Source organism: Pundamilia nyererei, unplaced genomic scaffold, assembly GCF_000239375.1.
Source record: "Pundamilia nyererei isolate P.nyererei 1_Seehausen unplaced genomic scaffold, PunNye1.0 scaffold00024, whole genome shotgun sequence".
Taxonomy (NCBI): Eukaryota; Metazoa; Chordata; class Actinopteri; order Cichliformes; family Cichlidae; genus Pundamilia; species Pundamilia nyererei.
Window position 1 is genome coordinate 1,908,569 of NW_005187425.1, and position 22,761 is coordinate 1,931,329.

Sequence of the window (22,761 nt, forward strand, 5' to 3'; positions counted from 1 at the left end):
TGCCGATCACGGCCGTTCATTTAGCTTCTCTTTGGCACGTCTTCAAGTTCAACCCAACCAATGTGGTCCTCTTGCGCCCCCTATTGTTTGTTTTGGTTTAATTTTTAAACCAATCGAAGTCGCGTTTGCTCACAAAGTCTCAACGCACAGGAAACCTTTCCTGTTGCTGGTTGGTCGATTGCCTTCGACCAGCCCCCTACATGAGGGTCTTGCCAAGCATCGAGGAGGGAGGGGATATTTTAATGGCCGTCCGTAGCACTACAAAATGCAAAAAGTCCGGATTATCTACCATATATAGACTGTTACAGACACCGATGCGTTAAGTACGCATTTCTGTGTTGATAAGCATCGCTGCGTGGACATATTCGGAATAGAGATGTCTTTGTAATGGTGTTTGTACTCTGCTGAGCGGACTTTACCCGCTTGATTTGTGTGCGAGTGGGAAATCAGGCCTAGCCGGCTGGCTAAAAAAACAAGCGGACGGTTAGCCTTTCGCTGGAGTTAAAAGGTAACACTGCATTATTACTCATTTGTAATTACGGACGATTTCTGCACCATAGTATTTCCATTCAGACCATTACGTCAAAAGACTAAAACTTGTTTCAAACGCAAGGTTTCTGACATTTGAGGCAGCCAGGTGAGAAATGTAAACAGACTTACGTTAGCATAGTTAGCCATGTTAAGCTAATGGCTAGTGGCTAACTTTATAGTAGTTAACTTTACAAACAGGGGCTGACTGAGCTAGAGTTAACACAGTACTTAGCTGTCCTGTAAGTATGTGCTGATAGGTAAAGAGTTTCAAATTGTATTAAAGTTGCTCTAAATCGTTCAAGCTTTCTGTCGTGTTGCTCACATTTACCGATGATGGTTTGGAAAGCTATACCGCTTGAGCTAGCTATGCTAACTTTGTGCGCTACCAGCCAACAGCTGAAACATAACTTAGCCGGATTAATATAAATAACATCCCCCAAACCACTCATGACGATTACAGCCTGTTTTTGTTTTATGTTTTTTTAAACACTCCTTTGCTAAGTCGTTCGTATCAATTTAAGTGCGCAGATTATAATGTTCTTGATGATCTATTGGTATAGTAAATGTTTTATTGTCTCTGCTGCTGTTCACAGGGAATATGTAACATAGAGCAGCCAACATGACATCCAGATTCGGCAAAACGTACAACCGCAAAGGTGGGGAGGCTAACTCGAAATTTGAGGAGGTCTTTTCCAATAAAAAGCCCACTCTGACCACCAAATGGGGGGAGACCACCTACAAGGCTCAGCTCGGAGCCAAACGGCCTTTGTTAAAACCTGACGTTTCTGAGGTCCCCAAAAGGCCCAGGCTTGAGGACAGTGATAGTGAGGAAGACCCGTTTGGCTTTGACAGTGATGAAGAGTCCAAGACTGTAACCTCCCACAACGTGTCGCAGGCAAAAGTTGCTGAAGGGGAGGTGACAAAGACCACCACAGTGCAAAGCACTGGGACAGCCGCTGTTGTGACTTATGCACAGTCCTCTGCATGTTCAACAGCCACATTCACGAGTAAGTTTTCAGTTTTTCCATGCATTTTTTTAACTCCTTATCCAAATTTATTTTAACCTGCTTATTTAAGTTTTACAGTGATTTCTAACTATTATAGAAGCATAGTAGTTCCTGTCTTTTGTTTAAACAAACCTGCATGTATCTTCTCTTTTGTTCAAAGGCAAACAAAAAACAGAGGAGAAAGTAGGTAAAAATAACCAGCCGTGGTACAAAAGTGAATTGCAGAGCAGCCAGAAACCTGCATGGGGGACCTCTTTGTCAAGCACAGTCCTCTCTGATGATCAGAACTTCTCCCAGAGGTCCACCTCCTCCTCTCCTAATATAGACACATCTGTTAAACTGTTCACTGATGTGCCAGGTGGTAGCAGGGACTTCCAATCCTCATCTTCTTGTGATGGCTTGCTGTCAGATGAAATGAAAGGTGCAGAGGTGGAGCCTTCAGCGGAGGCCCCACCAGAGCCAGTGGACAACATTCCCCCTTCCCCATTTACCCTGAGGGCCTCAAATTGTAAAAAATACCAGCGGCCAGGCCGTCCTGACAAATCATCGTCTGAACTTGCAGAAAGTAACAGCAACAAGTCCACTGATGGTGAAAGTGCCCAAGATAAGCACAACAGTGCCCTTTCTGCTGGTGCAAGTAGTACTGCTGCCAGTGCTAAAACAGCAGCCAAGCCTGTGGGAAGGGGTGGTGGGAGGGTACGGGACTACACGGTTCTCCACCCTTCCTGCCTGTCAGTGTGCAATGTCACCATCCAGGACTCAATGGAGCGGAGCATTGACGAACTGGTCAGCCTCGCTCCCCCAGCTGACCTTGGAGAAGCAGGGCAGATGAAGAAGAAATCAGATACACCACCACCCAAACCTACTAGGTAAGGCTGATAGTTCTGTGTCTTAAAAGCCACATTGCAGGGAGAATTCTCAAAATACTATGTTCTGAATTCTTATTTAAACAATTGTAGCCTATCCACCATTGCTAATTACATAGATGGGTGACTTGAGTATATTTTCTTGTGTCATTCAAGATTTTGTTTTTGTAGTAAATATTTTCAGGTTAAATATTTATTACCGTGTATACACGATACCATAAGGCAGCCATCATGTGGTAGGTTAGTAATTTAAATATAATAATACATACTACCTTATATCTTACTTCATTGTGTGCTCATACACACTTTGCTTCATCTCTCACTAGTACTGGGTCTTATAAAAATGTCATTCATTCATATTCTGAGGAACAAAGTGCAGACGCTACTGAAGTTCAGGTTTAATAAGGATTTCATTGGCACTTAGATTATGCTTTCATGTATCGTATTGTTATACAGTATTGGCCAGACTTTTGCTCTGAAAGAATGGGCTTTACCTTGATGTGTCCCTGGCTTTAAAATTCAAAGTTTCGGGTCATACTTTGAAGTTTGATATGTTCTTGCGCTTTCATTTCATTGCTTTTGAGAGGCAGGTCAGATTGAATCACCAGTGGCAAGAGAGGCAGCAGGGAGTGAACCTTTAGTTTGTTAGATTAATGTTAAATCCCCTCTAACAAGTCAAAATGGCAGATGGTGGCAAAAATGTGTGCTCTGTCTGTGTCATTGTGTGTGTGATCTCATCTCATGTCAGCCATTTATATGGAATTAACTTGATAAGAATTATTTTTAAACTAAACTATTGACATCAACTATTTGGAGAAACGTGCATTAGTGTTTGTTCTATATTGTAAAGTCTACAGTTTTTTAGATGTCTCTAAACAGTAACATTTATTGACAAAAAAGCTTTCTATTCACTCAGCTAAGTAATTTTAGGCACCCACTTTGAAATCCCATTTTCTTTTCTTTGTTTCTACAAAAGAGTTTTTTCTTTGTCCTGCTTCAGTTTCTATCTCCTTTGAAAAATCCCATAAGGCACAATACTTCAAAACAAAATAATCTAAAAAAAAATATTCGTCTTGTTTGTAGGTTCAGACCCACACAGACAAAGACCAAGAAAACCAAGACCGAGACCAAGCTAGAGTTCTTTGGCTTTGAGGACAAAGAGGACCAGGAGGGGGAGGAGGGTTCAGAAGCTGGCAAGAGTAGCTACAAGATCAAGTACTTTGGCTTTGATGACCTGAGTGAGAGTGACAGTGATGATGAGAGCTCCCAAGCCAAAGAAAAGAAGGCCAGGAAGGCAGCCGCAGCCTTAGCTGCTTTGAGCTCCAGCGTGGATAGCCCTCATACCAGTGACTCTCAAGACAGTCATGCTAGCAGTAATACAGGTAAAAGCAGTCCTTAAAAACAGATCTGGTGTTGGTGTAATTGTCATTTTATTGCATAATCCAATGTAACGACATAAACTTCAAACCTCTCTTTAAATTAGAAGTGCTTGAATGACCCACTTTGGTTAATATTCTACCTATTTACAAACTCATGCTTTTTTTTTTTTTTCCTTTAATCATCAACAATCTGGTTTATCCAGCAGATGCCTTTGACTTTTCCGATGACTCAAGTCCTGGTGGCACCGAGGGCCAGAAAGCACGCTCAGGGAAGCCAAGTGACAAATCCAAGGACGTTGGCAGTGGACTGAAAAAGATTTTCAGTGGACCCAAAAAGGTATTTGAGCATGTTTTAAAATTGGCCGTGTGTTTCTTGGCTCGCTTTTCAACCAAATGTTTTCTTTGTCCTGTGCCATCCAGTGCCTTTGAATATTTGCCCATGAGACTTTTTTTTTTTTTTTTAACTGCATAGACAAGGGATAGGCACAAACCTTTTAACTGCAGTCTGATCAATCTAAGTGTCTCAGTACAAGTCATCTAGCACTTTTGATGACCTTACTCCTGACCAGGGTTTAAAGCAGGTCTGACACGTCTTGGCTTATTGATGTTTAGATGACATTTACATAACAGAATGCCCAGCTTGTCTGAAAATAGCCTGAGATAACGAGAGTGAGGAGAGCATCAGAGAAAAATAGAGCAAGTGGGCGGGTAAGAGGCTCGACTGAAAACTAAATTTATATGGTTGTCATTTTATGTAATCCAATTCTGTGATTCAGCAGTGATGCAGGTTAGAACTACAGTCAGAGACTTAAGGCATTGAACTGTGATGCCCAGGGAATAACTTTTGACAGCAGTCTCATTTGAATCCCATAAATGTGCGTTCAGTAGCATGCATGGGTTTCCACTTTGAAGGGGATTTGGATATTACCTCTTCATCAGGCACATATTTTCTCATAACTCTGCTTTGATTTGTAATGCTGTGCTGTTTTGTGTAATGCCCACATTTTCTCTCTTTATTTAGATCATGTTTTGAAGTGGCTTTGGGTTATTTGTAGTCTGTCTTACTAATTCTGTGTAGTTATTCTTTCTACATCCTCAGCAAAACTTCCTACATTGTCTTTGTACGATATAATTGAGTTTCACAATCTGTCATTTTCAGGAAATGTTTTGTGCTGCTTGGGGACTGTTGTGTTCTACACTGAGGCTGCTGTTGTCTTAGTCTATCAACATGAATTCAGCATGCAGTGTTTATGGGTTCAGTTCTGCTCATTTACAGCTGGAACGTGGTATTCTTTAGAGAATAAAATATTGGCATATAGGTTGTTGTTGTAATTTTTTAAATTTTTTTTTTTTTTAAACTGTCATCACTGAAATGCACCAATCTGAAAGCACCATCAGTATTTTCTTATGCCAGCTGTTAGTAATCACTAAATATGTGTATCCGTTTAGTTAACTGACTAATTTTTAAGTTCTTGCTGTGTTTCAGTCTCCTGCTAAAGCTGTGTACAATGCTCGCCACTGGAACCAGCCCGAACCTGAAGAAATGCCTGTGCCTCCAGTCTCTCGATCTCAGACTGCTCCGGTAAGACACTGTATTTTGCCTGTAGACTGTTAGTAAAAGATGGACAGAATGTGGCATCATCTATTAGCTTCTTAAACCTGCATTTTGAAGCCATAATATTTGTGTTTTAGCTGCTGGTATGTTGACTTTGTTGATGTAGAGACCATATTTAGGCCAGTTGGTGGGGTGCTAAATCATCAGCTGATCCTAGCAAAGCACAAACACGGGTATCTGCTTATTAACAGAATTATAATACTTGAATTTCAATCACTGAAACTGAATATCAAACTTTTCGGATGGGCTGTGCCACCTGGCAAGCCATATTACTCATCAGATAAGTACATTAAAAATGCTTCAAAAGTTCAGTCTAGTCCAGTTGAGTACTGAAGGTAAAGTATTGCACAAAATCCACTGTAGCTAATGTTAGCACGCCTTTCAGTTTTAAGCTATAATAAAATGTCAATGTGAGCTATTTAAAAAATCAGATGTTATGGGGGAGGAAGTTGGCTATGTAGACTAAATCTGTTCTTTGTGCCAGGTGTTCTTTTCATGGCTGAAGCTAGGCATTTTAAAATACCACAAGTCAATCACACATTGATTAATTTTGGAGCCAAACTTAAATTGCTATAAGAGAAGCCACAGTTTTTTCCCTCGTCTTAATTTTTCAGCAAGGTTACTGCTTGGTTTACTTGTCAGGAACTGGAACAAAAATGTAAATCTGTCATTGTGAGTAAAGAGTGCATTTGTATGTTTAAAGTTCTCATTAGGGTGTATACATTCATTTTGCACAGAGAGGGTAAACACTATTACTGGGTTATTATGTAAAGCAAATGCTATTAACTAGCGCCATTTATTTGTGTTTGTGTTCTTAATGTCCACATATTAGGATACTGTTTACTGGTCTCTTAGTAGTCAACAATTTCTGTATTAATTGCTCTAATTAGTATTGCTGTTCAAGTGAAATTACTTTTCCAGGCAAGTGAAGTTTGCTTGTATGTTTTGTATTGAATTACCCCAATGGAAATAATGTTTGTTTAGAGACTAGCTAATCAGAGTCTGGCGACTGGGATTTAAAAGTTATTGTTAACTTTGCACTACCTCGTCTGACATCTGTTAACAGCACTTATTAAAGACTTGTGTGGTTAACAGACTGTTCAGCTGTGGTAAATCTTGTGGACATGTCATTAAACAGATTTTGTTGCTTTGGTATGAGCCCCGTTTCTCAGCTTCTTTTTTGTCCTTAGGCTATTTTATCGAGCAGCAGCAAGGACAGCAACTCCCATAAAGATGACGGCTTGTTCAAAGCTCCTCCACCGCCACCCAAAGTCATTAAGTCAGAGACCATCCCCACACGACTCAACCAGGATATTGTCACAGCACTCAAATGCAGAAAAGAAGACAAGGAGGTGAGTCCAGGTTACACAGATTTGCTGAGTAACAGCAGTTGTTAGATAAATCTTTCTGATCAGTTTTTACTTCACATTTTGTTTGCTTGCCAGTATGAATTACCCCTAGCCCCCCCTTTTCCCCCCTTCCTTTTTAAACACTCAGCCAGTGAAGGGTTGGCATTCATTTGATGTGTGCCAGTGCTACTCCCATACAGCTTGTGTCATTTACAGATGGGCCTTCTGGCCCCAGATCAGGCTGTTAGCCACAGATCCCCTGAGGTTAAATGGCTTCAGCTACACTAAGCTGTCACCACACACTGATTCTGTTATAAACCCAGGTCCTCCATCCTGTGTCGTGCTGAGCCCCCTCACAGTGTGACTGCTGATATAGATATACATACAGTGTCAACTGCTGATCATACTGACCTGAAGCTTTTGCTGGCTGTGAAACCAATAGAGGAATTTAGAAATGTGAGCAATTTGCTGTGTGTGTGTGTGAGCAATTTGAGGGTCTGGACAGATGCAGTGCTTCTCAATTAGCTACAATTAACCCCATTTCCCTTCTACCAGCTGTATACTGTGGTGCAGCATGTGAAACACTTCAACGATGTGGTGGAGTTTGGAGAGAATCAAGAGTTCACAGATGATTTTGAGTACCTGGAGACGGGGCTCAAGAGTAGTCAGCCGCTCAACACAAGATGCCTTAGGTAAGTTTAATAACCAGCTGGGAATTTTTCTTTGTTGTGTTGTAGAGGAACATTTCTATATTTGGTCTGATTTTAATTTCTTTGTTGTGACTTGCTAAATGTTACTTAGTTTACAAAGTTCAGTGACTGGTACAAGCATATGCCAGTTAATATTTCATAAAAGTACCTAAAACCAAAATTCATAAAGTAAGTTATTATTCTTGCAACAAAGTAGTAGGAGGTTCAAAAACGCAGAGTTAATACTTTAAAAACAAGCACAGATGATCAATTTTAATTGAATTGCACTCCAGCCCAGAGACTTCATGTGTAGCTAAAGTTCTCAATCATTTCTGTCCCTTTGCATTTGCTCGCCTCCCTTCCACCGTTGTGCCTCAGCCTGTTAATCACATTTTACTTCCAATTGGGATTTTTTCACTTGCAGCGTTTATGAATAATAAAAAAAATAAATATCCAAGATTAAACTAATATTGTTCTGCGTTCATTTTCACAGCATTGCTCTCTCATTGAAACCATGAAAAAATAATTATTGATCATGTGTCACTGATGAACTAAATGTGATAACAAAATCACATTTAGTTAAAACATTGAAACTATGATGTAAATCACACTTCTTATCCAATGTTTTCATAGGATTTAAGTGATTTTAATTATAATTTAAACTAGAAATGCAGTACAGGTAGTTAATGTGTGGCCATACACCACACCCAATCCGATATTTACATTATGTCTGGGCTAATATATGTAAAACATTAGCACTTCTGAAGGTGTCTCACACCTGGGACACCAACAAGTTTTCACTGTATGTTTACAATGTTGTACATCAAACTGGTCAAGTAATGACTGAAGAGCTTCAAATAACTATCATAATGAGTTGAAATGATGATGATGATGATAAAATTATAATTAACTATAATAATAAACTAAATTAGTTTTACATTGTATTTTTTTTTGTCCTATAGTCTTTTTTTGTATTTATTTGTTTTTACTTATTGCTACCTATTGAATAAATTGGACATTTTTTTAATTTGTGATATATGAAGTTACAGAATTAGAAAGGTGATGTTTAAGTCAACACTGACATTTCCTTACACATAAAAAAATCATTCCCAGTCTCTTTCTCACACTGAGAAAAACAGCTTAATAATTTATTGCTTGCATTGGATCCATGCTGTGCATCAGCAGAAAGCCAAAGTCAGGCTGTTGTTGTTTTATACCATTAGAACATTGGATTGATGCATAGCATGGGCAACATTGAGGCCTTAGTCTTTAAACATTTCCCTATATTTCTTTAGTTTGCCATTTGTGACATTTTAATTTAAAAGTAGGCTGATTTCATTGTCATAAATCTATCTTTAACATTCCCTCTATTCTCCACTTTCCTCCCTCATTTCTCCAGTATAATCAGCCTGGCCACACGGTGTGCCATGCCCAGTTTCAGGATGCACCTGAGGGCAAGAGGAAAAGTCGCACAGGTCTTCAAAATGCTCAACGATGCTCCACAACACCCGGTCAGTCAAAGTTTTGTTTTTAATTAATTATTTTTTTGTCACCTCCTGCCACAATCTCTTTCTATCATCTCCCTTGAAGTTTTGACAGATGGTAACACAATGTTTGCATAACTTGTGCTTTCACAATTTATTTTGTGACATGAACCATTACTTTTCCATCTAAGATGAAGTGTTGAATCACGAGCCCTGTTTCTTCGGTATTAAATTATCAAAATGCAAGAAGAGTGCAAGGAGACCTCAGTAGTTATTCAAATGACATCCCAGGGTTAGATATGCACACGTATAAATAGGTTTGTGATTTTATTTTTTGCTCAACAAGTAGGTTTTCTGTTGTTAATGTAGTGTCTTAAAATATATTAGTCTTTCCTTTAAATAAGCGAAGAGCTTGTGGTGGGTATTATGTTTTTATGATATGGCAGTATTTGTGACCGGATGGACCTTTTTTGATGTCAGTTTGTCTTAATCTTTATTTTATTTATTTATTTTGTGTGTATTTTCTGTTTTTCTCTTGGTGCTGTTTTTAACATATTCTTTGTATTCTGGTTGTAATCCTTGACTGAATAGCACTTTGAATCAACTCATGTTGTTTTTATATATATATCTAAGTATAAATTTTGTAATTTTGAGAACTATGTAGTGAAAGTGACACACAATAAGCTTTTTCTTACTGATCCAGAGCTTTCTCCATATGATCTACACTGCCTGCACCCCTTTGTAAAACCTGATCTGTCATTTTATCAGAACCTCGCTCTGTGCACGGCTGCACTGATGTACATTTTGAGCCGGGATCGTCTTAACATGGATCTGGACAGGGCATGTCTGGAGCTAATGATCAAGCTGCTGGAACTAGACCAGGACTACTCGGGTCACCAGGATCAGCTCACAGCAAAGGAGATGGCAAAGGTCAAAGAGAAGATCAGGAAATTGTGCGAGACTGTGCACAACAAGCACCTTGACTTAGAAAACATCACGGTAGGTTGTCCATCAATAAAGAAATCATAACATCATCACATAACTGGTGAATCTTGGATTTAATCAGTAACCACAGTCTCTTGTTCATATATTTATTGAATAAGCAACACTGTACATTTTTAAACTACTTTAATGGAAAGGTTTTTCATAAAAATATAATCTGTCTGACCTCTTTGTATGCACCCCCTTCTGCATGCAAATACACTAATCTTACTGCAGCTCAGCTGTCAGTTTTGACCTGTCACAACTGATCGACAATATTTCAGTCAGAAAAGTTGCTGATTTGATAAAATGACAGCATTAATATTACATATGCTTTACTACCTAGTAATGTTTTCTTGGTGAACTGGTTTATATTTCTTCTTATCAAGCTTAATTAGGGGGGAAATGTGTGTTTTAGTGTAGATGACTTTTACAATAGTGGGTTTGTAATACAAGCATACATAAAATTCCAGTGATGTTTTTTTAAACATGCTTCTGTCCTCTATCCCTGCAGACAGGGCACCTTGCCATGGAGACACTTCTGTCGTTAACCTCCAAGAGAGCTGGTGATTGGTTCAAAGAGGAGCTCCGGCTACTGGGAGGCCTGGACCATATTGTTGACAAAGGTGGGTGTTGGATACTAATGTGCTCAAAGCCATGCTTTACATTGCATATGTGTATACCTATGCAACGATTTTGTTTGTCATGGTTTGTAATTGCCACATGTCGTGTGTGTTGCATTGCCACAGTGAAAGAGTGTGTTGACAACCTGAGCCAAGAGGATGACAAGGAGAACCTTGTAGCATCTTTATGGGGGGCTGAGAGGTGCCTGAGAGTGCTTGAAAGTGTAAGTACAGTTCTGTCAAGTTGGATTCTCTCTTGCACCAAAGTCACACTAGAGTGAGCCTCAAGGACAACAGTAATTGAGTACTAAGCTGTGAATTGGCTGGTGACTTTTGTTACCCGATTAAATGCCTCTGCTTAAAGCACTGAATGTGTCTTTATCAGCTAGATCTTAAAATGCCATTCAGCTTTCCGAGCTAAACATAAAGGGTCTCCCTTAATTTTGTGTTTCTTGTCTTGTTTTCAAGGTTCTTGGTGTACTTTTTCCCTCTATTGATTTCATTTCTCTTTCATCTCCTGCCAACAGGTTACAGTGCAGAACCCTGAAAATCAGAGTTACTTGATTGCCTACAAAGACTCTCAGCTTATTGTCTCCTCTGCCAGGTGAGCACCAGCTACTGCTTACAGCTATTATTGACTGTCTACAGACATACTGGGACACAGTGGCTATCGTGACAACAGGTCCTTTTCACTTTGTCTCTTTTACTTTTTGTAAGATCATTTTACTCATCATCACCTCGGGGCAATTCTAAAGCTTCTCATGCCCATCAAAAACAACATTAGGGCAAATAAAAATAATCCTAGGATAATAGATTTGGATAAAGGTAACCACACCGATAACCAGGTCTGTGGTTTCTAAAATTGATAGCAAAAGTTACATCTTAGTTTTAACCATGGATTCTTCTTAGTTTGCATTCATGAACACAGTATATCGAAGATCAATTGTGCTCAAGCTCGTTGCACTTTCTGCATTTAGGATTATCTTTCCACTCTGCACTTTAATATTTTTCTTTATTTCTGTTATGTCACTTTTTACTTTCTGTCAACAATATCTTTTTCTTACTTTTATCAGAGCTTTGCGATACTGTGAGGATATGATCCAGCGGTACAGCAGGGCATTAAACAACACCTCTCTGTCTTCATCGGCTGCTGCACTGCCTCACTGCAGCTTCACAAATGTGGGAAAGGCGGTGGAGGACTGTATGAGGGCTGTTATTGGAGTGCTGCTCAACCTTACCCATGACAATGGTATTCTCATTAATAACCTTAAAGAAAAATATTATTAATTATAATTTCCTTTTTCTTTTCTTATACTATTTATGGAAAACTGCAAAAACTCAATTTACTGTAGATTTTTTGTTTGGATTGTAGTTCTATAAATATACAAAGATGAAATGGCTCATTGTGTACTTCTGTACAAAATGAATATATTCGTGTTAATGTGGTCAGCTAGAATTCAGTTGTATCTTGTATGATTATAGTCTGTACCGTGAGCTATAATATTCAGGTGCTTAGCAGGGAATCATGTTGACATGTGTGAGCAGAGGTTAATAATAAGGTTATTTTTGTCTACAGAGTGGGGAAGCACTAAGACGGGTGAACAGGATCAGCTAATAGTGACTGCTCTAAATTGTGTCCTTCAAGTCCCACGCTACATCCCCCAGGAGCAGCGATTTGACGTGCGTGTGCTGGTAAGGTTCTCTTCAACAACAGAAAACATCTTCGCAACGGCACAGTTGCTGACACGCTGTTTGGTAAGTTTATGTATGTATGTGAATGTCTCATTTGTGTATTCTGTGGTGTATACCAGGGTCTGGGTCTACTAATTAACCTTGTGGAGTACAGCTCCAGAAACCGCCACTGTCTGGTGGACATGGAGTACAATGTCGACGACACCTGTCTGGAAGACAGCCTCATGCAGCCTGCTGACCCAACGCAATCTGACACATTGGCAGAGTCAGCTGAGACTCAGGCAGATACGGCTGACAAGCCCAAGTCCTGCGGTGCTTTGGCTGCCCTGGTGAAGGTAGGAACTGTGCCAGAACTCATACATCAATATTTTAGCAGTCACTGGATGTGGCTCTCTTTTGTCTTTTTGTTTAAAAAAACAAACCAAACCCCCACAAAACAATAGTTTAATACAGTTTAAAGAGCTGAATACATCTTTCCTATTCTTAATTTAAGCAGAAACAAAGTGATTGGGTGTTGTGTTGCAATTTCTTTTGTCTGTATCATAGAACTCGTGAACCACTCATTTACCTGGTAACACATCTTTCTCGGGAGTGTTAAACATCTCTTCACTGCTTTAAATGCACACCTCTATGTTTGCTCACAGTATTAAGTAATAAGCAAGTGTAAGTAAATGCTTGCTTGTTTGTGGATTAAAATTTCAAAATTAGGTTTTTATTTAGGTTTTTCTTTTTTAATCAATGTCACTTCAGCCAGAGTTCTTGCAGATTTTCAAAAAGTCTGGAAACTTTTAAAGAAAAAAATGGCAATTAACCTCAAAATTACTTTTCATGCCCAAGTATTACAGGCTAGTTTCACAGTATTTGGCATGCCTATTTGCTTCCTAACTTTGCCAAGATGAAATACCTTTGCTGTCAAGCTAAACTGCCACTCTTTTATTCCCTTTGAATTATGAAAAATTTGCTGTGTTACTTGGCTCCTGTTTTTTGGCTTGTGTTTGGAGTTCACATCTGTTTATTTCCCCTGGAATCCCAGCTCTTCCTTGAGAGGGAGCGTGCTGCCATCCTGGCTGAGGCAAAGACTGACGACCTCATCAGTGAGGCCCCCAAACCGGCACTAGACCAAAGCGGAGAGTGGCAAGAGACATCAGGAGAGATCCAGTGGGTGGCATCCGAAACAAATGACAGCCAACCCGAGAAGAAAGAAGAGGAGGATGAAGAGTTGGACTTAAATAAAGGTAGATATTTTGGGGTTTGTGCATATAAGAGGAGCTGTTTGTAGCTTTGAGTAAAATTACAATCCAAATAAATGCTGACTCAATTTAAGCATGAGTTAATAATATCTGCAATAAGGATGAAGATACCAGTAACTATAAAGCTTTGAAAAATATCCCTATTAAGAATTCATTAACCGAATCTCTAATAAGGCTATTAAGGGAGACCACACTTGTCTTCAATAACAAAAACTTGTTTTTAAAACTAATTTATCCAACATTGCTCAGTTCTGGCTTTTCAAATGACATTCTCGCTGAATTTTACACACCAAATGATTGGGGGGGGGAGGGAGGGGGGTAGATTCACAACATTTATCCATAATGGGAATAATTTCATTTATTAATCCATTCATCTTAAAATTCTGAGTTTTGTGTATAAGCTGTGTAAGAAATTGTGCAGACAAAGGAAGGGCAGTTTCCTTTGAGATGACATTTCCAGTTTTTCTTTTTAATGTTTCCCAAAGTTTTAAAACTTCTAGATCGACATGGAGAAAACTTTTTCTTTTTTTTGAACTCGTAGATTCCTGATCTTTAAATTACTATGGGTTAGGATGGCCAGGTCGCACCCCTATTGACGTGTGTGGGTGTGCCGAGTGGGGTTTTCCCCACCCAGCACACCCACATCCACCCAATATTTTAAAAATATGTCATTGATTATTCTCTGTCTGTGTCTTTGGTAGAATTTTATCTCGCTGCATCACTTTTTTTTTTTTCCCAAAGAAAGAAAAATCAAAGTGCTGTCTTCACAAGTTAAGCTTGTTTATAAAAGCCTGAATATAACACATAATTTTCAAATTGCTTGCTCTTAGTTTTTATTTATTTATGCCATTTAAAAAAAACAAAACAATGATTTTTATTGAAAATAACATGGGAACCCCATAAGTATATCTGGGGGGGGGGGATTGTTACAAGTCTCCACCATACTTTCTCTGGTCATTGAGTGATGTTGTGTCAGTTTGTCATGCAAGATCAACAGCTCTTGTTGTTTTGCCTTCAATGTTCTTCTCAGGCTTTGATGTAGAGTGCTGCCATGATTTTTGGCAAATTGACTTCTACACTTTAATCTGTTTAGCTTTAGCCTTGATGCTTTTCTCAGCTGCGTCGTTAGTTTCTGCCACAGCGCATGCTTTGCATCATAACAGGCTTTGCTAATGAATAATGAAACCTGTGTCCAGCTATTGTTACAGTTGATTAGTTTTTGCAACTCCATTGAAGTTTAGGTTGCGAAATGCAAACCTTTGTTCTTTACTATTTGCTAGTCTTTTGAATGTGACCTCCATGAGCACTGTAAAACAGGAGTTAATGTTACTCTTGTGAACATCATGGACTCATTGTTTTTAATGCTGTGTAGAAGTGTTGGGTGAGCTGATCAGTGAATTACAGCTAAATATATATTGGGAAACCTTGTCTTTCTCCTTTGTGGTTACTGCAGCTCTGCAGCACGCAGGCAAGCATATGGAGGACAGCATTGTTGCTTCATACACAGCCCTGCTGCTGGGCTGCCTCTGTCAGGGCAGCCAGGTAAGAACCGGTGCAGATTTATACATTTTGTTTTGTCCAGATCTTTAAAAAAAATCTATAATATGTGTTGTTGCTCACTTCCTTTTTTTGCCATCCTCAGATTAATGTGACTACTGTGAGAGAAAATCTACCTAAAGGAGATTTCTCCATCATGACAGAAATGCTGAAGAAGTTCTTGAGCTTCATGAACCTCACTGTGAGTGTGACTATTCAGATCAGCCCTCTGTTATCAGTGTTACGTGATGATGCATGTTGAGATTGACGAAGTTTAAAATGATCTACAGTTATGTAAATAATGATGAATTATACAGGCTCAACAAATCAAAGTGTTTTTCTTAAAAAACAAACAAACAAAAAAATACTTATATTTTAGTGACAGTGTAGTGAAAATACTGACACTGAAGGTCTTCGTCCTTTTTTCCCCCTCCTCCTAACGCCTCTCAGTGTTGATGCAATCTTTGGCTTCAGGCAAATTAAACTGAAGATACAAAAAGCCGTTTAATTGGACCCATTGAGCAAAAGCACATTTTTGTGCAGTGAAGTGGCTTGGATGAAATAAACATTCTTGAGGCCCAGTAATTCTGTACAATACCACATTTTCCCTTTTAGTTTCAAATAATTGCAGTTTTTCTATAGCTCAGTTCAGCTCCTTTCAGAACCCCCTAGAAAGTGAGTGAAATGCTGAGCCTTTATTTCTGTTTATTAATGAAATCACTTAGGAATTAAAAACATTTGAAAGATGAATAAATGAAAGCCTTTCTGATTGTTGCTCATCTTCCAAAAAATAAAAAGCTTATAGTAGCACTTGGCTTTTATGAAGTACTACTTCTTTATAATACTAAATGTATTCAACAGATTATTAACAATTCAATATTTTTTTTATGTCCAAGAGGCATAATCAAAATGATAAAATTTGCAAAACATAATTTTCAAATAATTCAAGGATTCCTGTGATGCTAGCACTACCACGCCACAGATGTGTGTTTTGCAGCAGCTTTGATTGTGACACATCCTGTCAGAGCTGAAGATTGGAACCATCTGTTTCATAAACATCCCCTTTGAACAGAAGCATCCTGTTATCATCAGTGTTTGCATCGAGACCTCACAAGTAAAGTTGTTGGCATCCTCACACACTTGTTTTTGTTTTTCCTGTTTTGTCTCCACACAGTGTGCAATGGGCACCACAGGACAGAAGTCCATCTCACGGGTCATCGACTACCTGGAGCACTGTTAACAGACAGCAAACTATCGAGCTCTTACTCCGACTGCACATTAAACGGTTTCCAGGTTACTCTTGTTCTCCACTACCCATTAGAAGCCACAAGGGGCCATTGGAGTCTTAGCAGCATTCTCTTGACTTCACCTGATCAGCAGATGTTGCGATCACTCTAAACTCTGAGGGGAAAAAAGGCATACACTGACATGTGCGTAAACACACGCATACAGATATACACAAGTTTCACTCCCTGTCTGGAGCACAACCCGAACCAAAGCCCTGCTAGCTGACAGACATGCAGACAACTTCAGTTCCACTCGGCTAACAGCCCATTTAGAGTCAGATCCAGATTCATCCTCAGGTGAGAATCGGGCAGACGCGAGGCTACATCCCCATAATCCGCGGAAAGTTAAACGAAGCAGACGTCTTCACACATCGTCCCGAGATGTGTGACGGTAGCAGGCCACTGAGGAGGAGTCTCCCGTTTGCTGCCGGGTCTTGATTTCTGGCTGCTTAGCTGGAGTGTGAACCACTGAATCAAATTTTATGGATCATTACATTTTCTTCTGTGCGTGTCCACGTCCAAGCCAAGGGTGAAATCATAGATTAGCATGAAATCATTTTCACAGACGTTTGAATGATGTCTCTGTATGTAAAACCTGTATGGAATGATTTTTGAATGCAAAATCCCATTGACTTACACATTTGCAATTGGCTTGAATGTTTAAGGGAAATCGAATTTCTAGCTTATTTTCTAAGCTTTTCATTTTGTGCCGAGTAATTTTTGGGAGCTTGATTTTTGTAGGCTTTGGCTCATTATATTTTTAGATTTTTCTTTTTGCCTTGAGGGCATTTCTCTACCAAAATTATGAGTTACTGTTAAAGAAATCAGGACTGCGTGACATACTGACTTTTAATAGGATGTCCGTTATTTGACTGGTGACGGCACTCGGAAAATTACGAACTTTTCTAAAAGTTAGAATTCTTCTCAGCCGTTGTCTGTTTGCTCACATTTTAGTTTGTTTAGATTATTTAAAGTTCATTTAATTCACCCGTGTGTAATTAGAGTATGCATTTAAACTCACTGGTATAACGTGATGGATTACTCAAAATTATGATTGTTGTGCTTCCTTTATGTTTGTAATGAAGTTATTTTTAATGTATTTAATTTAATGCGTTCTCCTCTTGTGTAAAATGCAAAGCCTACGTAATGAGATCCCAGTTGTGTCCAACATCGGCTCATTATAATCCACCCCTTGTGATACAGCTGTGTGGCTGGGCACAGCACATCTATGAGTGGCTAAATTTATGCTTAAATTGTAGTTTTTAAACATCAATCACTTAAATATTATGCACATGTTGATCAACATAAGTGGTATGGGGTTAGGGGCAGAGATGGGCAGTAACGCGTTACTGTAATCCGATTACTTTTTTCGAGTAACGAGTAAATAAGGGATTACTATTGCAAAAACGGTAATTAGATTACCGTTACTTTCCCGTAGGAACGCTGCGTTACTGCGTTACTAAAACCGTGATTTTTTTGCAAGAATGTCTCATGACAGTGACGTAAGCGAGTGCGACGTTCGTGACAACAGCTGTGTGCAGATCAACAATGGATCATATATTGAGTGTGGGAGAGAGTATGAGCGTGCAGTGTTTAAAGCGTGGAAGTACTGACCTTACTTTGAGTTTGATTCCATAAAAAGTGACAAAAACATTAGCGTCCATCGTGCGTGGGAAGAAAACTTTTTTTACAGCGAAAAAAACCCCTAAACTTCCAAGCAAGCACCGAGTAGCTACGACGTAATGAGAAACTCTCAGAGAAACTCGCGGATTCTTCCACTGACCACTGCGGCACACCTGCACCAGGGTAAACCTCCGCCTACCCTACTCCTGCTTTACAGGTGAAAATAGAGCAACAGGACCGCTGAGTCTTTGACTTTATTTATTTTCTGCTGTGTTTTACTTGCATCTATTTGAAAGAGTGAGTGTAAACACAAAAAAAAAATGTATTTTATGTGCTGGAATGTGCAGAAAATAGGTTTAAATATTAAAAAAATTTCTTCCAGTCAGAGAATGTTGCATATAATTAAATTTTTGCTTGATGCATAAAGTTAAAAGATTAAAACTGATAAAACAAGTTTTAAAAAGAGACTTTTCCATTTGATAACATTTTGTATGATGGATTATGCAGAAAAAGTAGAATTGGGCTGAAAGATCTATCGCTTTATCACCTATTCAGGTTGTAAATCGTGTTTTTAAAAAGTAACTAAATAATTAATTACTTTTGAAAATAAGTATTCAGTAAAGTAATGAGATTACTTTTTGGGGAAGTAATCAGTAATTCGTTACTGATTACTTTTTTCAAGTAACTTGACCAACACTGGTTAGGGGAGTCTAATATTTTCCTGTGTCCAGCCACAAGCAGCTTCATGTTTTTGCTCATGATATGTTTGCATTGGATAACATGCATTAAGCTCCCATTTATTTATTCTATATTGGTGTCATTTAAGCCTTGATAATGATGTTGACCTGATCCTTGGAAAAGCCTCTGTCTTGTACTGCTCACATGTACGATCACTGATTTGAATGACAGCCATACCTGTAAAAACGTTAGTTTTATCTGCTTTGTAGGGCTGCAGTGAACAGAACTGCAACTGCATTTTACTGTTAATCACTTTGAGAAAAAGAAAAAAAAAATCTGGTCCGAATGTAAATACTCCTGTACATACCAGTTAATGGACATTTCAGATGCTTAGACTACTTTTTTCCCCTGAAGCTGATATTTTTATTTTATACAATATTTCTGAGTTGTTTTAAAAACAAAAATTGCAGGAAGAGGAAAAAAATGTTTGTACCCCTTTCAAGGACATTGTCTTTGGTTACATGTAAATAGTTGTATCTCAAAAAAGAAAAAAAAAAGTTGCTACTTTCAGTACACTCCCTATGTGGTTTCTTCCTTCGATTGTTTTCTTTCATTCTGAGCAAGTTAAAAAATGTTATGTATTCAGAGCTACGGGAGGTGAACACTTTACTAAACACAAGTGGTGTTTAGCTTCCTTTTTGTATTCATGTATGTGTAGCAGCTGCTGAATGCTTAACTTTGTATCCCAGTTTGTGCCTGTGTGCGCGTGGATGTGCAAAACCCCCTGGATCTCGCTCATCCCTGACAAACTGGCTGGGATAGAGTGAGAGTCCAAAGCATGGTCACTATACTTAACAGCACTCAGCGGTGACAGTTTGTGAACGTGGCCCCTCAGCTTGACTGACTGCTGCATAATGGAAACAAAAGATTCTTGTTGCAGTTGCTAGCCAAGAGTCAAACTTACAAATAGCTTGGGGAACGAGGGGAATGTAGTGATATACTATCTGACAACACTGATTTCATACAGGCGACAGCTGTGTCAACCACGATTCAACAAACGCTGCCTCGAAATGTGAAGCGTCAGGAATTGTCAAGACAGGGAAACATGTTGAGTAAACATTGCACAGATAACATGTAATTATGTCTTTATGTTTTGTTGCCCAACATGCAAATACATGATTAGATGCAGGCAGAAGAGCAGATTAAAATTCTAAAACGCATGATTGCAGACAATGGGCACCTCTGCCTTCATCCGCCTGCTGTACATTATAGCTTTCATGGCAGTTTCTCAGTAGTGGGAGGTCAGAGGCAGAGAGAGCATTCCCTCTGTGATGATCGATGTGGCAAGGAAGTGGATGAGTAAACAAAGAGGAAAAACGCAGCATTTCCAATAGCTTAACAAGATTCGTAGGATGTCCTCCGCTGTTGGTGAATGTGAGGGAGGAGAAAAATGGGGAAAAGGAGAATGCAGAGGCATGAGATTAACGTTTCCAACTTGTCAGTCCAAACCCTCTCAGTGAGGCTGCGCAGCCTACGGCGAGCAACTACAACTGTTTTTTGTTTGTTTTGTTTTTTTTTTGTTTTTTTTCCCCCTTCCCAGCATTCATTCTTTCATCCCTCTCCATATCTGGCCACATTTCCTCCTGGCTTGACTCGTTTGTCTTTTCAGCATCTCCCCTTGCGCACAGGCTGCTTTAGATTTTCAGAAACCGCTGTGTTCTGGTTTCTGCGGTTTTAATTATGGGAATTACTTCGGCAAAATGCAGCTTTTTTTTTTTTTTTTTTTTTTTTTGGACTCCTTGCGGCTCCATTTGATGCTTTATCTCACAGTTTGTTGTATGTGGAGGGAGTGAATAGGTGATTAGCTTGCAGGTGCAAGAATTGTTTTGTTTTTACAACTTCTTGACAAAAAGGAAAAACCAAAAGGATTCAAGGCCGTAATGCCACTAGGTGGTGTGAGTACTCAGCCTCTGATCGCAGTGTCTGAATGGTTGAAGTAAAGTGCACACACCCACACACACAAGTATCTTCTCATCAGTGGTGTTGTCTAAGGATTTTCCCCTCGAGCTGTAAGAACTCTGCTGTCTTTGGAGAGAGCAACGCGCTGGTCTCACTGATGCAGTCACGTGCATGCGTGCTTGCGCGTGCCCCGGAGGTAGGTTAAACATTTATGAAGAGGCTCTGTTGATGCTTTGCTGACCATTAGCGCCCCTGTTCACTTAAATCAAGCTGTCACATGAAGAAATCGTCGTACCACCTGTGCACCAACACGTGAAACTCAGATGGGAACGTGCAGACTCGTTCGTCTCCTCAGTCTGTGCAGCTGCAAGTGCTCCTCATGACAGTTATGTGGGTGAAGAAATGTTTTTAGAAAGACTCCTGCTTTCAGAGGTTTTATATATTTATTAATACATCGGTACAGCATTTCTAATGCGTGTTTTCACAGTTTTAATTCTTCAAGGATACAAACTAACTCACCCTACCTTTGTCTGAAGATTAACTGAGGTGTTTGGGCAAAGAGGAAATACTTGAAGTATTCTAATCCAAAAACAAAAGTTTTGCCTTCAAACATTTCCTTAAGAAGTAGTACAAGAGTAATGTCATTGAGATGTAATTAAAGGATAAGACTGGCAATAGATCTCTTTTATTATTATTTTTTATTTAATGAGTTCATGGAAAAAAAAAAGAAAAGATTCATCTTCTGAGTGCTCACCTCACAGAAAAAGGTCAGGACGTTAATAGATAACACTATGTAGCGAGTTTTACTTTAATTACCCCAAATGGGGTACTTGGTGAGGCATCTGTGACAGGCTTTCACACAGTTCCGCAGTTTTAAAGTTTTAAGTTGGAGTTTCCAAAAACTCTGAGTTTCCCAGTTGTAATTACAACTTGGAAGCTGGTGGGAATGTTATTTAGAGCTTTGAAACTCAATATAGTATTAATGTGGCATAAGCCCCAAGACAAATGGTTCCTACTGAAGATCTACATATTTAAAAATGACTCGAGTCTTGAGTAATTTACTTAACTGGCACTGAAGTTTTTTTTTCAGCAGATATTAGTCTGCAAACTAAACTGCACTGAAACAGAATTTTTATGGTAGTATATTGCAGGTCTGGTTCTCTGGTACAGCTGGGTCCATAATTTTTTGGACAAAAGCTGAAGTTTTGCACCTTCAATCAAGATGTGATTAAAGGGCAGACTGAGTTTTAATTTAAAGGGTTTTACAAATATTTTTGCATTAACTGTTACTGTTACTGTCCCCCCTTTCATGGGCTCAAAATGAACTGGACAACAAACTGAACAATGTTTTAATATTTTAAAATCATGCTGGTTTTTAAACTCGTGGTCGAAACTCTGCATTTCCTTCCCTCCCTCGAGGTGCTCTAAGTCGTTACTACAGCCACGTTCAGTTGCTGTTGGTTTTTTAAAATTCTTTCTTCATAGAGTTTTGTATTTAATAACTGAGAAGCACTCTCTGTTGGGCTTTCTTTGCCTTGAGAAACTCTTGGGTTGCTTTTGCTATACGTTTTGGATCATTATTCATTTGCAGGTTTTGTCCTGTCAGTTTTTGAGTATTTGTCTCAGTCTGAACGTCAGGTCGAGCAGAGAGCAGCTGTATATGCTTATAATACTGCCTTCACCATGTTTAATAGATAATGGTGGCATGCTTTGGATCATAAGCAGTTCCTTAGTTTCCGTAGTTCCGTAGTTTTCCATCATTCTAGTACAAGTTAATCTTAGTTTCATCTGTTCAAAGGTTATTTTTATTAAATTTTTAATTTAATTAAACTGTGCAGACTCCTGTAGATGTTTTCCAATCTGATCTCAGCGGGCCTTGTTTATTCAGAAGTTCACATGATGTTTCTTTGCTTTTTGAATTTTCATTTCCATGATGGCATCTCTTGGTAGTAGACCTTGACAATGATACACCTCCCTCCTCCAGACTGTTCTTGACTTGGTAAGATGCTGTAAAGAAAGTTCCTTCTTAACTTTTGAAATATTTCTGCTATCATGCACTTTAATTCTCTTCTGTTGTTTTTCAGGCCCTTTGGTGTTGCTCAGCTGGCCAGAGCTGGCCTGAGGTATATTAATTATTTTGAAGAGCGGACTGGACTGTTGATTTAAGCAAAATTTTTGTCTCTGTCTCTAACAATATTATTTTGTTTTTTTTT

The 22,761-nt window shown here is 39.0% G+C and overlaps 1 protein-coding gene across 4 annotated transcripts in view; it reads left to right on the top strand.

The window, feature by feature from the left end:
* Nucleotides 1-113: 113 nt before the first annotated feature.
* wapla (WAPL cohesin release factor a) overlaps nucleotides 114-22,761 on the top strand; it is a 25,813-nt gene continuing 3,165 nt past the window's right edge. For 2 of the 4 annotated variants that reach the window (XR_001290308.1, XR_001290309.1), the window contains exons 1-20: nucleotides 114-508; nucleotides 1,125-1,538; nucleotides 1,699-2,407; nucleotides 3,488-3,786; nucleotides 3,987-4,120; nucleotides 5,270-5,365; nucleotides 6,589-6,750; nucleotides 7,303-7,439; nucleotides 8,836-8,947; nucleotides 9,689-9,919; nucleotides 10,416-10,527; nucleotides 10,651-10,748; nucleotides 11,052-11,128; nucleotides 11,598-11,773; nucleotides 12,101-12,216; nucleotides 12,336-12,551; nucleotides 13,250-13,451; nucleotides 14,920-15,008; nucleotides 15,109-15,204; nucleotides 16,177-16,432. Coding sequence is in view for 2 of the 4 variants with exons in the window: in XM_013909438.1 (XP_013764892.1) it covers nucleotides 1,151-1,538; nucleotides 1,699-2,407; nucleotides 3,488-3,786; nucleotides 3,987-4,120; nucleotides 5,270-5,365; nucleotides 6,589-6,750; nucleotides 7,303-7,439; nucleotides 8,836-8,947; nucleotides 9,689-9,919; nucleotides 10,416-10,527; nucleotides 10,651-10,748; nucleotides 11,052-11,128; nucleotides 11,598-11,773; nucleotides 12,101-12,216; nucleotides 12,336-12,551; nucleotides 13,250-13,451; nucleotides 14,920-15,008; nucleotides 15,109-15,204; nucleotides 16,177-16,242 (3,516 nt within the window). In the remaining 2 variants the exon portion in view is untranslated. Of the gene's footprint in view, nucleotides 509-1,124; nucleotides 1,539-1,698; nucleotides 2,408-3,487; nucleotides 3,787-3,986; nucleotides 4,121-5,269; nucleotides 5,366-6,588; nucleotides 6,751-7,302; nucleotides 7,440-8,835; nucleotides 8,948-9,688; nucleotides 9,920-10,415; nucleotides 10,528-10,650; nucleotides 10,749-11,051; nucleotides 11,129-11,597; nucleotides 11,774-12,100; nucleotides 12,217-12,335; nucleotides 12,552-13,249; nucleotides 13,452-14,919; nucleotides 15,009-15,108; nucleotides 15,205-16,176; nucleotides 17,655-22,761 lie in introns of those variants that run through there. The other 2 variants (XM_013909438.1, XM_013909439.1) reach the window with 2 other exon arrangements.